The sequence below is a fragment of the Rhinatrema bivittatum genome, chromosome 5 (genome assembly GCF_901001135.1).
Source record: "Rhinatrema bivittatum chromosome 5, aRhiBiv1.1, whole genome shotgun sequence".
Classification (NCBI taxonomy): Eukaryota; Metazoa; Chordata; class Amphibia; order Gymnophiona; family Rhinatrematidae; genus Rhinatrema; species Rhinatrema bivittatum.
The window spans coordinates 99,205,060-99,220,497 of NC_042619.1; the positions used below are offsets into that span (position 1 = coordinate 99,205,060).

At 45.5% G+C, this 15,438-nt stretch overlaps 1 protein-coding gene across 1 annotated transcript in view; it reads right to left on the reverse strand.

The window, feature by feature from the left end:
• The window catches only part of HSPH1 (heat shock protein family H (Hsp110) member 1), a 216,780-nt gene that overhangs the window by 168,757 nt on the left and 32,585 nt on the right, over nucleotides 1-15,438 (reverse strand). Inside the window, exon 4 of the mRNA XM_029602650.1 lies at nucleotides 11,424-11,546. Within this exon, the coding sequence (XP_029458510.1) occupies nucleotides 11,424-11,546 (123 nt within the window). The remainder of the gene's footprint in view (nucleotides 1-11,423; nucleotides 11,547-15,438) is intronic.

A 15,438-nucleotide genomic window follows, 5' to 3' on the forward strand; every position in this document is an offset into this window, starting at 1 on the left:
CTCCTTTCAGGAAACGTGAAACGTCTGGGTGTGTGGCAATACTGTTGCCGTCACTCCTGGGTCAGTAGCAAGATAGCGCAGCCACCTGAACCTTGATTGAATTGAGGGACAGACCCTTCTGGAGCCCATCCTGCAGGAAATCCAAAATGATGGGGATTTTAGCGGCATGTGGATTGGTGCTGCGAGTTTCACACCAGGCTTCAAATACTCTCCAGATCCTTATATAAGTTAGTGATGTGGAGAACTTGCGTGCACGGAGGAGTGTATCTATTACTGGCCCCGAGTATCCCCTTTTCTTCAGTCTAGCCCTCTCAATGGCCAGACCGTAAGAGAGAATTGAGCTGGATCCTCGTGGAGGATGGGACCTTGCCGCAGCAGGTCCCTGTGAGGAGGCAGGGGTAGAGGATCCCCTGCCAGTAGCCTTCTCATGTTTGCGTACCAGGGTCTTCTTGGCCAGTCCGGGGCCACCAGAAGAACTAGGCCTCTGTGCTGCTGAATATCTTGTGTATAATGGCACCCAGCAGGGGCCATGGGGGAAAGGCATATAGCAGGATCTCTGGAGGCCATGGCTGTATCAGGGCGTCGATCCCCTGGGATAGAGGATCTCACCTGCGACTGAAATATCTGGGTACTTGAGCGTTGGACCTGTCCGCTAGTAGGTCCATGCCCGGCGTCCCCCACTGATCCGTGATCATCTGGAAGGCCGTGGACGACAGCTGCCATTCCCCCGGGTTTAGGCTTTCTCTGCTGAGGAAGTCTGCCATGGCATTGTCCTTCCCAGCGATGTGGACGGCGGAGATGTCCTGGAGATTTGCTTCCGCCCATGCCATCAGGGGGGCTATTTCTAAGGATACCTGTCAGCTTCTGGTTCCGCCCTGTCGGTTGATGTATGCCACCGTGGTGGCATTGTCCGACATTACTCTGACTGCTCTGTTGCGAAGTCTGTGGGCAAACCGCAGGCATGCTAACCCACTGCCCGTGCCTCTAGTTGGTTGATGTTCCACCCCGACTCTTCTCTGTTCCACCGCTCTTGGGCGGTTAGTTCTTCGCAGTGTGCTTGCTCCCCAGCCGCTCAGGCTGGCATCTGTAGTGAGCAGGGTCCAGGTTGGAGAGGACATTTTTGACCCCCGGCTCATGTGGCCGGGCTGCAGCCATCACCGTAACTGATGCTGTAATCTGGCTGGTAGAGGTAGATGCACGGTGTAGTTCTGTAATCGTGGGCTCCACCGAGATAGAAGGGCGCGTTGCAACTGTCTCATGAGCCCGCGCCCATGGTACCACTTCCAGAGTGGAGGCCATTGGGCCAAGGACCTGTAAGTAGTCCCAAGCTGTGGGCCGGGTGGCGCTCAAAGTCTGCAAACGATTCCGGAGTTTTAATTTCCTCTTGGAGGTCAGGCTGACTGTCTCCCTGGGTGTCGAATTGGACTCCGAGGTATTCCAGCGACTGCGAAGGCTGTAGGGAACTCGTTTGTGTTGACTACCCATCCTAGGCTTTCCAGAAGAGATATAACTCTGTTGGTTGCCCGGTGGCTCTCCTCCGGTGACTTTGCCCTGATCAGCCAATCGTCTAGGTAGGGATGGACGAGAATTCCTTCCTTCCTGAGTGATGCCGCCACTACTACTATTACCAGGTCTCTAGGGTTCCCTGGCTGCTCGGCGCGGCCTGCTAGGTCCAGGGTGTTCCCTGAAGAACTAGCAATTACGCTGGGCTGGAACCGGCCCTGGCCAGGAACTCCCAGGGCCTCCTCACATTGGGCACATAGGGAGCCTGCTTCCTCGCTCTGTGTGGCTCTGAGGTGGCATGCTGAGCAGAGGCCTAGAGCTCTTATGCCTGATTCTGGAGGCGCCGGCTCTGCGGACGCATGGACTCTCATACGCTCCATCGCGTCTGTTATCTCTATGCGCTTTGTAATATGCGCGAAGATGTGCGCCTATCGACAATGTGCGCCCAATTATGTTTGGGCGCCTAACTTACGCGCCCGTCGCCTGTGCGCTGAGTCTGAGCGCTAGGGCGAGGCAGCGAACCAGGGCAGATGGTGACGGCGAGCAGGCAGGCAAAATTGCGACCTCCTAGGCGGGCTGCTACAGAGGCAGACCCTGCTAATCCTTGCTTCCTCGGAGACCAGTAAAGATGTACGCCTTACCTGATCTTCGGCGCTTCCCGGCTGCGACCCGGGCGGTCTCCGGCTGCGGGGGGAGAGGGTGATTACCGTCACCGCCGCGCTCGAGGAAGTGCACCCGCTGCCTCTAGGCCGCACCCGAACTCATCTCGCTCGGGGGCAAAGTCCTCACCGCGAACGGATCGGGACCGAGGCTGCCTCTATGCCGTGCCCGAGCCCTTCTCACTCGGGGGCTAGATTCCCGCCGCGAATCAGCCACCGGACCGAGGCTCATACCGCCGAGGGACCACGGAAATCACCTCGGGAAACTCAACTGGGGGAGGGACCCGATGGTATCACCGCAGGAGTGCGGGGCTTGTCTTCAGGTAGGACTTCTATGAATTTAGTCGTTAGAATTTGGAAAAACGCTCAGCGAGTGTGAGGTAGCTCCAAACTGCTTTGGAGACTGAAATTACTGAGCGCCTGCACTTCCTGCAGGGGTATATGTACCACGTGCTGACGTCAGATCCGTCTCCAACTGCTAGCACGAGCACACTATACCCATTTGTAATGAGTCCATCTGCTACACGCTAGGAAATGGATGATTTTAATGATAGGTTATACATTTTTACTAATAGGCCTGAAATTTCGTTTGAGTTCCATCAGAACCCTGGGATGTATACCATTTGGTCCAGGTGATTTACTACTCTTCAGTTTGTCAATCAGGCCTACCACATCTTCTCGGTTCACCGTGATTTGGTTCAGTGCATCTGAATCATTACCCATGAAAACCTTCTCCGGTACGGGTATCTCCCCAACATCATCTTCAGTAAACACCAAAGCAAAGAAATCATTTAATCTTTCCGTGATGGCCTTATCTTCTTTAAGTGCCCCTTTAAGCCCTCGATCATCTAACAGTCCAACTGCCTCCCTGTGAGAAATGGAGCTCGAATGTTGCTATTATATAGGAAATAACTTGTTCTAAGTGGCTTTACATGTTTGATATTAAAGAATGCTGCTAGATAGAGTGGGAAGAAATGACACGAATTATTCTTGTGGCTTTGCTAAACACAGTAGATAGAATTAAAAAAAAACTGCTTTAAATCATAGCTTTTGCTCAGAAGTTAAGAAAAAGAATAATCCTGGCTTTTAGAAATCATTTATCACGTCTGACCTAGCAACTGCAGAGAAAGAGGAAACTGACAGACTGTGCAGAGCTGCTGCTAGAAGCTGCCAACCCAGGAAGCCTCATCCTAGCAGAAAACAAAACCAGAACACCTTTCCCTAAAACCCTTCTTAAAAACAAAACCTGAATAAATCCCTCCAGGTCATAAAAGCCATAATATGGGCCCTGTGAGCCAAACAGGCCTCTGCACGACACACAGAACCAATGTTACACATTTGCCTGCACAGCTCTTGTGACGTCACCTCCTTCTGCAGAGGCAATTAGCCATATTAAGCAACTCCCCTTAAGTTTCTAGTGAAGAAAAGCAATGCTGAAAGCAACCCCCTCTGTATAGACCCCTTCTCCTTTGTTCCAAGGAAACAGATGCAGATCTGTCAGGATAAGAGAGATCCCTATGTTCAGGCCTAAGATAGATAAGTACAGAGAGGGCAGCCATAAATCCCCTTCGCCCACACACACACACCCAACCTTGCACAAGCTTGTAGGAGAAACAGAAAAAGAAGCCTGTCACAGGTTGCAAGAATAAGATAAGAAAAATGTCAGGATATGCTAACAGCAAAGCTAAAAAAATAAAGCTTAGAAAAGTATAAGCAGCCAGTGTTTGTCCAAAGAGCTTGTGCTTGCTTGCAAACATTTGTATTCAGCACCCATTTGCAAATGTTATGGTAATAAAGATTTGTTTCGCTGAAGCTACTGTTCAGTCTTATTCCCAAGAGGGAATAGCGTTATTTCTGATACTCCCTCACATGCTTTCTGCTTCGGATATATTTTAAAAACTTTTTACTGTGAGTTTTTGCCTCTATGGCCAACTTCTTTTCAAATTCTCTCTTCACCTGTCTTATCAATGTCTTACATTTAACTTGCAACGCTTATGCATTATCCTATTTTCTTCTGTTGGATCCTTCTTCCAATTTTTGAATGGAGATCTTTTGGCTAAAATAGCTTCTTTCACCTCCCCTTTTAACCATGCCAGTAATCATTTTGCCTTCCTTCCACCTTCCTTAATATACATCTAGACTGTGCTTCTAGGATGGTTTGTTGGTTTTTTTTTTAAATGACCATGCCTCTTGCACACTTTTTACCTTTGTAGCTGTTCCTTTTTTCTAAATATTTCTCTCATTTTATCAAAGTTTCCCTTTTGAAAGATCAGCACGAGAGCCATGGATTTGCTTGCTGTCCCCCTTCGTCATTAATTCAAATTTGATCATATTATTATTTGTAGCTTTTATATACCGACATTCGTTTAGTAACATCACATCTGTTTACAAATATGATATCATATGATCACTATTTTCAAGTGGCCCCAACACTTACCTCTCACCAAATCCTGTGCTCCACTGAGAATTAGATCTAAAATGGTTCCTCTCTCGTTGGTTCCTGAACTAATTGCTCCATAAAACACTCTTATTCCATCCAGGAATTTTCTCTCTCTAGCATGTCCCGATGATACATTTACCCAGTCAATATTGGGGTAACAAATCTCCCACACTACCAATTTGGTTAGCTTCTCTAATTTCTCTTAGCATTTCACTGTCCATCTAACCTTCTTGTCCAGGTAGATGGTAGTATACTCCTATCACTATAGTCTTCCCCAACACACAAGGGATTTCTACCCATAAAGATTCGATTGTGCAATTACTCATGCAGGATGTTTATCCTGTTGCACTCTATGCCATCCAGGACATAAAGCGCCACACCGCCTCCTGGGTGCTCCTCTGTCATTGCAATATTATTTGTACCCTGGTAAGGCACTGTCCCATTGGTTATCCTCCTTCCACCGTGTCTATGAGATGCCAATTAAATCTGTCATTCACTGCTATACATTCTAATTCTCCCATCTTACTTCTTAGACTTCTGGCATTAGCAAACATTTCAAAGTTTTTGTTTTGTTTGTATTTTCATTCTGCTTTTTAATTGATAGGGATAAGCTAGAATTTTTTTTAGCTCAGGTGAGTTTTTAGTTAGAGACACTTGGACTACTTTGCTTATTATTGGAACCTCACTGTCGGGATGCCCTAATTCTAATGCATCATTAGTATCCTTTGAAGATACCTCCCCTCTGAACCATGCGCTGCTGAGCGAATGTCTGCTTTTCCCTTTGTTCTAGTTTAAAAGCTGCTCTATCTCCTTTTTAAAGGTTAGCCAGCGAAGCGCACGCCGTGACGTCATACGCTTCACTGGCTTGCTAGAGCGCCAAAATTGACGGGCGCTCAAGCCAATGAAAGCACATGAACACGTGTGCGTGACGTCACGGCATACGTCACGCACGCCCGTCCATGCGCTTTTGCTGGCTTGAGCGCCCGTGCACTACGGGCGTGCGTTCATCCGTCTTCGCCGGCGGGGGCCGCTGGAAGCCGCTTTCGCTGCCGGCTGCCCCCGCCGGAGGGCAGCAGAAAAGGCTGAAAGGGCTGAAAAAGAAACAAAAAGTAAGTTGGTTACACTTATTCACATATTTTACATGTCGAGTCGCTTCGGGAGGAGGGGGTTTTACATATTTTACATGTCGAGTCGCTTCAGGAGGACGGGATTTTAGGTTTTCTTTGGTTAAAGTTGGGATCCACTTCCTGGTGCCTGTCATTTCAAATGTCATTTGAAATGACAGGTACCAGCGCACCCAAGCAAACTAAAAAAATGTACTTGCATGAGCTTGCCCCAGAAGAAGAAAGTACACAGAGGGCAAGCTAACAGGGAACCAAAGGGTGAGCTGTTCGACCTACTGGAGACAGACGAATACAGAGGGTTCCTGGGTGGGTTCCATCCTTATATGGGCTAGCCTCAGAACTCTGGTCTGTCTCCACCTGCTGGAATGGGGGCTCAACCCATGGTCTGGACTGATCCGGGTACGTACAGGGAACAGGGAAAAATTGGAAGAAAACGGAAGTATTCCGTGTGAGGAAAAAATTCTCACGGAGTTCTAGTAACCGCAAGGCAATCGCTGCACGGAAAAAAAAAGACTGAAGGGAGATCCTGTATGGCCATGGGGTTAGTGGCATGCTGGGCATGCTCAGTGTGCCAGTCAAAGTTCTAGAAACCTTGACAAAAAAGTGTTCCATCACAGGGCTCCATCTGATGTTACCCATCTGTGAGGACTACCACCTGCTTGTCCTGGGAGAACAACCCCCGCTGCTTGCCTAGCTAAATAAGCCTTGTGCATAAGCAGAACAAATCAGCTGAAAAAAACAACAAAACGGAATCATTTGAATCTTGGTCCAGAGGAATGTTCTCTAAACCAGAGCTTCTTTGGCATTCCTCTGAACCATGAACTGCTGGCAACTGCAGTGAGGAACCCTCTGAGTCTCCTGCCGATTCTGTCAGCCCATGAAGGGAAATCAAAATGGCTGCCATTCCCGAGCTGATAGAAAAAGCTGTAGCATGGGGCTCATTTAAGTTTCAGGTCCACACTCAGCTGCTGCTTTGAGCCCTCCCTGCAAGAAATGAAGCAGATATGCAAACCAGCTTGAGAGAGCTGCAATAGGGAATCCTCCCACAATCGGCAGGACGAGCCACGCACCAACACCAGCCACGTGCCGATCGCCAACCGCAGAGAAAACAGAACCCCAAAAAACATTTTTAAAAGCTTTAGAGGGCAGCTCTGCTTACCACTATTGTCCCCACCAGAAACTAAAGACTACAAATAGAATAAACAGTGAGGGAGCTTTTCTCCCTGCTCAGCTGAGATTAGTATTCAGAGTTGCCAGCATCCTTCAACCCTGCTTCATGAAGGGTGAGGGATCTGGACTACCAGATGCACACCCTCATGGGATCTACGACCAAAGTTCCATGAAGGGTCACCAACCCCTGCTCGTCCACCTCAAACCAGGGAGGATAGCCCAAATAGGACCTAACAACCCCCGGGAGGAACTGGAAACTTCTTGATCTGAAAATTTTCCTTTTTTTCTATACGCCAGACTGCAGGTTTTACACAAATACCATGTGCTGGAGAGAGAAACACTGAGGGGCTGCAGGTTGCACTCTAGGTTATATAGCGGTGTCAGTGAAACTTTTCTGTCCACCATCTGCTGGTAGGGAGGTAAAACCCAGGAGTCTGGACTGATCTGGGTTATGAACAGAACTAGCTTGTATATATATTACCGAGGCAAACCAAGAGGGCAGGAATCCAGCGGTGAGTCTAGCCACGCCTATTCTACCTCAGCTGGCCTATCAAGAGCAGACTGAACCCTTTGAAAACCACAGTGATCCCGGCGGCCTCCCTCTTTGCGATCGGCTTTACCTCGTCTTTGCCGGGGCTCGCACAGTCGGCGCAGCCCATTCGGGGCAAGAGCCCGCTCACCCCCGAGGGTGAGCCGCGCAGAGCAAGCAGTAAAATTTGAAAAAAAGAATTACCGAGGCAAACCGAGAGGGCAGGAACCCAGCGGTGAGTCTAGCCGCGCCCATTCTACCTCAGCCGGCCTATCAGAAGCAGACTGAGAAACCTTTAAAAACCGTGATCGTGCGCCCTAAAGGGCCTGCCCCTTAGTGCACCCCTTCGTGAGCCCCAGGACCCAGGGCAGAGGCCCCCTCACCTGCAACCACTCCCTAACACTACTACACCCGATCCAGTCACCCAGCCTTCATCCCAACATCCATCCTGCCTCCTTCACAACAAAATCAAAATGACACCAGGATTCCCAATACCCATTCTTCACCACAGTCTCCTCACCACTGGAAAAGCTACCATGCAACCGCGATCATGCTCCATAGAGACTCATCCCAATCATGACATCACCATTTACTCAACTCCTAGGCCTCGCATTATTTTCCTTAACATTCTTCAATGCTCATCCCTCACAAAGAAATCACTTATCCTCAACAATTATCTTAGACTCTAAGCCTGACATCTGCGCCATAACGGAAACATGGCTTAAACAGACAGATATAGCCCTGATAAATCAACTCCCCACACATCTTTACGACTTTTTTTCACTTCTCTGACTTAAGAAAAGAGGCGAGGGCCTTCTCATAGCAGCCAAAAAAGAGCTGAGACTATCCCAACTCTCAACCAAATCTGACTCCAAAATTGAACTAGGCCTTTTCAAAACCGACAAACTCCAAATCCTCCTCATTTACGCTCCACCAGGACTACTCTATTCAGATGCCTCTCCCATTATAGAAATCATAGCAAAACTTGTAAATCTGGACTCCCCTGCTATGATCCTAGGGGATTTCAACCTCCATGTCAATAATATCCCACGCACAACCAACTGTGAGGCATTTCTCAGCTCCCTCACTGCCATGGGCTTTAAACAGATCATCAAGCCCACCCACAAAGCTGGCCACACCCTGGACCTTATTTTCATAAACTTTGGCCTCACACTCTTCCCCTCCCAAATGCACTCCGATCCCCTGGTCGGACCACTCTAATCTCGGCCAACTTCAAAATGGAAGAAACGCCCAATACACACTCCCTTCAATCCTCGTTTCACTATAAGAGATCATGCCCCTCCGATGTCCTCAGCAACCACCTAGCCAAAGAACTTCCTAACATTGACCTCTCAAATCCCAACTCAGCTCTACTTTCCTGGAGCAACATAATTTATTTGCTATTGTCTGTTATGTCCACTATCAACTAAAACAAATCAATCCTACATCACACAGAAAACAACCATGGTTCACCAAGGAACTCTGAAAACTCAAAGTCTTAGACAGAAAGAAAATAAATGGTGCAACGCCCCTTCCCCCAGCACACTATCTGCTTACAAATCCACCCTTCACCTCTACAGGAATTCCACCTTACGGTCAAAGATTTCTATGCTCAAAGGATCCACGACCTCGTCTTAGATGCTAAAGCACTATTCTCCTACGTATCCGAACACAAACTAGCGCCCCATCTATTCCCAACGACCAAGCACAATCCAAAGCTGACGAACTGGCATAATTCTTCCAAAACAAAATCTCAAACCTCTTAACTCTTCTACCCCCCAGCCCTACTTCCTCTCCTAGCTCCTACCATCTCCCAAACAAAGTAATCTCTCTTGAATCGTTTGAACTTACGACCGCCCTGGAGATTCAAACTATTAAAGAAAATGAAACCCTCCACCCTCCACCCATCCCCATGACCAAATCCCAACAAAACTACTCTTGCTGGTACCCGACACCATCTCCAAACCTCTGGCTGATATCATAAACTGCTCTCTATCACAAGGAATCTTCCCTGACGCCCGAAAACTTGCCTCCCTTAAACCTCTTTTAAAAAAAAACCAAAATTTAGATCCTAAGGAACCCAATAACTTCCACCCTATTTCTAATGTACCTTTTGTAGCCAAGATCATGGAGAAATTAGTCAACTCTCAACTTTCAAATTATCTTAAAGATCACAAAATACTCCACCCTACCCAATACGGGTTCTGTAAGGCACTAAGTACCGAAACCCTACTCATCTCTGACAGACCACCTCATCATGGGTTTGGACATAGGACAATCCTTCTTACTAATCCCTGACATCTCGGCAGCTTTTGATACCGTAAACCACTCCATCCTCCTCAATCGACTATCTGACACAGGAATAACAGGAACTGCCTTCAGATGTTTCAAATCTTTCCTCAGTAACAGAGGCTATAAAGTCAGAATCCACAATAAAGAGTCCCCTCGCATCAACTCCTCACTAGGAGTTCCTCAGGGTTCCTCCTTGTCCCCTACCCTCTTCAATATATACCTCCTTCCCCTGTGCCAGCTGCTAACCTAAAACTAAAACACTTCCTGAAGCAGACGACATACAAATCCTGATCCCCATAACAGAATCCATTACAAAAACTCTAAATTACTGGGAAAATTGCCTCCGAGAGATCAACCTCCTCCTCTCTAGTCTAAACCTGATACTCAACTCAGCCAAGACTTATCTCCTCATTTCCCCAGACGACAGCGCTACCCCCCCAAAAGTCACTCAATACCTTCGTCACCCAAGCAAGAGACCTGGGAATTTTAATCGACAACCATCTGAATTTAAAAACTTTCATCAACACCACAATCAAGGACTGCTTCTATAAACTGCAAGTACTAAAAAGAATCAAACCACTTCTACACTTAAGACTTTAGAACGGTCCTCCAAGCCGTTCTATTCTCCAAGATACACTACTGCAATTCCATTTTGCTAGGTCTACCCATTTCTTCAATAAAACCACTTCAGATGCTTCAAAACGCGGCGGCCAGAATATTGACAAACTCTGGCAGAAGGGACCACATCTCCCCCATCCTAAAAAATCTACACTGGCTACCAATACGTTTCAGAATTCTACACAAGTCCCTCACCATTATCCACAAAACCATTCACAACCAAGCACCTCTCAACCTTCAAATCCCACTCAGACTACACACCTCGTCTAGACTTAGAGAAGCCTACAGAGGATCCCTGCAATCAAATCCACTCATCTAACCACGAGAGAACGGGCCTTCTCTATAGCGGGACCAAACATTTGGAATACTATTCCCCCTGAACTCAGACAAGAACCCTGCCTGTTGACATTTAGAAAAAGGCTTAAGACTTGGTTATTTAAATAAGCCTTTCCCTAAATTCGCTGATTCACCATAGCTAAGATCACAGATTACCACAACAAATATTATGGAACACTCACCACACTGCAAATAGTTGTCTTTATATTTATATTTGAGTTTCCTATGCTTTGCTTCTTCCTAGTTCTATCACCCCTGTTTTATTGTAAATTTTGCTTCTCTTTACTATGTTAATGTTTATGGTTATTGTACCCCCAGTTTCCTGTAAACCGACATATGATACTATCATGAATGCCTGTATAAAAAAAGCACTAAATAAAATATATTGGTTACCCTGGAGGGATGGGGAAATCAGTCTTGAATCAAATTTAGGAACTACTGATGCAAACCATGAATATAAGCAAACGAGTAGATGGAAAAAATTTGGGGTAAAAAAAAAACCTAAGCTTATGAAAAGTACACTCTTTTTACACTGTGCAATAATTGAATCTGTACTGAAAACAAAATGTACTAACATTGCCACTTTCATAACATGTGCCCAGGTAATACAATAAATTTGTTCCACATCTGCATTCAGAAGCTTTCTAGAACTATGCAGTTAAGACAGATTCTATGAGGGTCTATGAGTGAGATCTCCCTCAGTGATTCCAAAACACTGCGTATAGTACAGTCATGAGCCTATGATAACTTACAGATATAACACAGTCCGATACTGGCTTCTTTAGGTTGTTCTCAGCGGTCTCCTTTAGTTTAGTAAGAAGCATTGCCGTTATCTGCTCCACGCTGAAGGAATGTTCCTCTTCCATGTACATCACCTGCCCAAGAGAGAAGAGCAAAGTGCTTAGAGATACAAGAATCCCATTATGGAAGAACACCATGCTGCACCAAGCCTTTGTAACTTCAGTCATAAAAGACTACCCTGGGACCTGCCTCCTAATAAGACAGTATTATCATATGTGAAAATCAGACAGAATCTAGCCTTAACCCTGCACCACTACCAATTTTGTACTCCTTTGCCACCAAACTAGTTAGGATAGATTTGATTACTAAATTTTACCTCTGCGATGGAATTTAAAGTTCCAAATCCAGAAAGAATATAGTGTACATTAAACACAACCTAAGCCATGTAAAACAAATTCAAAGAAAATAATCAAGCACTCCATAACAAAATTTATAGCACAGACTTCTGACTAACCTAGTCTTTAAGGAGGCAGTTTTCAAAGTCCTTTACCTAGATAAATAACTTCCCCCTTCCCCATTCAGTCCAGGTAAATGTATGCACAGGTTTCCACAGTACAGTTATTTAGTTGGGTTAATAACTGTTTCTGGGAGTGTGTTTAGGTTATGAAATAAAACAGTGTATGTGTAGATCACAGAATCCCCACACACTGCAGCCCACAGAAATAGTAGGAGCAAAGTATGCCAACATCTTTAGCACACATGCTTTTTGCTACCTGATTTTCAAAGAGAAAATACCCAAGTAGTTTCTTGGAAAATAAGCAGAAAATGTGCAATAGAAGTACCTGTGTACTTTGCAGCTGTGCGAGTTAGTTGAAAACTGACCCATTAAAATAAAAGGCAAAAGGGCCAATGCAAAGTAAAGGTACAGCAGTGTGTTTTCATTAAATTTCTGTATTTCCTAATGTTCTTAGGAGGACCCATTTGTTTCCTTCTCACAAGAGTGTGGGAAGTAACAGGACAACTTCCTTACCCAATACTCTCCTTTTCCAGTGGCATGTAGCAAGGTCATCAGCTTGTATGCAGCAGACCATAGGACTCCAAGCCTCTCACCCCCCATGTTCCCTCCCTACTTCTCCCGCAAAAACCCCTACACTGATCAGAGTCAACAAAAGAGGAACAACGCAGGCCATCTCTTCTCTGCTGCCTGAATTGTAGTTTGAATTATGTGGATACCATAGTGCCACGTGGTTCGAAGTGCCAGTCAAACTCTGAAGATAGAATATGGCCCAAGATCCAAGAGGACGAGGGGAAACTGAGAAAGGAGTACTACATCCACCCTCCTGGCCAGCTGCCACCCTCAATTACCCATCTCCTGATTTCCTGTTATTTCACAAGGGACTAACCAATTCCACAGAAAAAGTCAGATTTGGCCCCTGACATGGAAGCATGGGACATCAGAGATCCTGTTTCAAAGCAACAATGCCATGAAGCAAATCCCTCTTCCTTCATTCTTCATCTTATCAAAGATTGTTAACAATTGCTTTTCCAACAATTTGCTTAATCTGGTTTTCAGAATGGATATTCTCTTCCCACACTAGTGGACTTGCGTCTTAAAAAAGCACTTTGCCCATTCTATGCCTATGGAAAAAAAATCTGGGGATTTTAAATGCCAAAGCAACCTTAGAATGGCCACCATCATGCTGAAACTAGTTAAAACATTACTGTCTGCAGTTGCTTTTGGTCTGACAGTGGAAAGGGGGATGGGCAATCAAGGGGAGAGGGAATATACTGGCACTCGTGGCAAAGCAGTTGCCTAGAAACAAGGTACTAGTCATCTTGGCTTCTAAAATAAAGGAAAAAAAAAACTAACATACTACTTAAAATGCAGCTTAGCAACTGTCACTGGGCATGGTGTGCACCCTTATCCTGAACTGCCACCAGAAAGTACAAACTGCACAGCCACACCAATGTGGAGCAAAACAGCACTCATATTCCTTTCTGAGGCATCTGTTACAAGCACAGTTCATTCTTTGTGATTCCATGGCAAAATAGTCAGCACAACATGGATTTACACTAGTCTTCAAAGAAGGTGTAGAATTAAGATAGGAGAAACAATTGGCTGGAATTTTGTCTTGCAATGCAAAATAATTCTGGGTAGAGGCATTTTTCAAACAATTCAGAAAATGTTTTGTTTTGACTGGTATTTTAACACCCAGCTTGACACTGAAGTGCCGAAAAACAGAATATAAATACATAAAATAAACTGAATACGTATCACTATGATGGAGCAAAGGCTTTGCAAAGACAATCCAGAAGTACAGAGCAATAAGCCTGCTGGAGCAAAGGAGCAATTGTTGAGCACCTCACTGGGACTCTACTGGTAGGACTACACCATCTGAGTGGATAGATGTTTTAGTTGGTATATAGCTCCCCCATGAGGGCTGCTGTAAAAGTAGTGCCCTGGCTTTATAAAAGCAGAGTTGCTTACCTGTAGGACAGCAGGATATTAGTCCTCACATGGATGACATCGGATGGAGCCGGACACAGAAAACTTATGTCAAAGTTTCTGGAACTTTGACAAGGCACACTGTGCATGCCCAGCATGTCCTATATACCATGTATCCAGACGGAGTCCCTCTTCAGTCTTATTTATGACATAATTATATAAAAATGAAAAAATAAGGAGAAACTCAACTCTGCAGTGTGGCGGGCAGGTTTCATCGCGCTGTCCTAGGAGAAGACCTGTTACAAATAAGCAACTTTGCTTTCTGCTAGGACAAGCAGATGGTAGTCCTCAAACATAGGTGAATCCCTAGCTGTAGGCTGCTTCCGAACAAAAAAGGGGACCAGATACCAACCATGTGCTAAGGGACACAACAACTACAATGCTGTTGGTAATAGAGGGGTAGATAGCCTGAACCCAAACAATGGGCCTTAGGCAGGGAGAGTTGGGTTCCATACTTAAGAACATAAGAACATAAGAAATTGCCATGCTGGGTCAGACCAAGGGTCCATCAAGCCCAGCATCCTGTTTCCAACAGAGGACAAAACCAGGACACAAGAACCTGGCAATTACCCAAACACTAAGAAGAACCCATGCTTCTGGTAAAATTGATTAATAGCCATTAATGGACTTCTCCTCCAAGAACTTATCCAAACCTTTTTTGAATCCAGCTACACTAACTGCACTAACCACAACCTCTGGCAACAAATTCCAGAGCTTTACTGTGCATCGAGTGAAAAAGAATTTTCTCCGATTAGTCCTAAATGTGCTACTTGCTAACTTCATGGAATGCCCCCTAGTCCTATTATTCAAAAGTGTAAATAACCAAGTCACATCTACTCGTTCAAGACCTCTCCTGATCTTAAAGACCTCTATCATATCCCCCCTCAGACGTCTCTTCTCCAAGCTGAACAGCCCTAACCTATTCAGCCTTTCCTCATAGGGGAGCTGTTCCATCCCCTTTATCATTTTGGTTGCCCTTCTCTGTACCTTCTCCATCGCAACTATATCTTTTTTGAGATGCGGCGACCAGAATTGTACACAGTGTTCAAGGTGCGGTCTCACCATGGAGCGATACAAAGGCATTATCATATTTTCTGTTCTATTAACCATTCCCTTCCTAATAATTCTTAACATTCTATTTGCTTTTTTGACTGCTGCAGCACACTGAGCTGACGATTTTAAAGTATTATCCACTATGATGCCTAGATCTTTTTCCTGGGTGGTAGCTCCTAATATGGAACCTAACATCGTGTAACTACAGCAAGGGTTATTTTTCCCTATATGCAATACCTTGCACTTGTCCACATTAAATTTCATCTGCCATTCGGATGCCCAATCTTCCAGTCTTGCAAGGTCCTCCTGTAATGTATCAGTCTGCTTGTGATTTAACTACTCTGAATAATTTTGTATCATCTGCAAATTTGATAACCTCACTCGTCGTATTCCTTTCCAAATCATTTATATATATATATTGAAAAGCACCGGTCCAAGTACAAATCCCTAAGGCACTCCACTGTTTA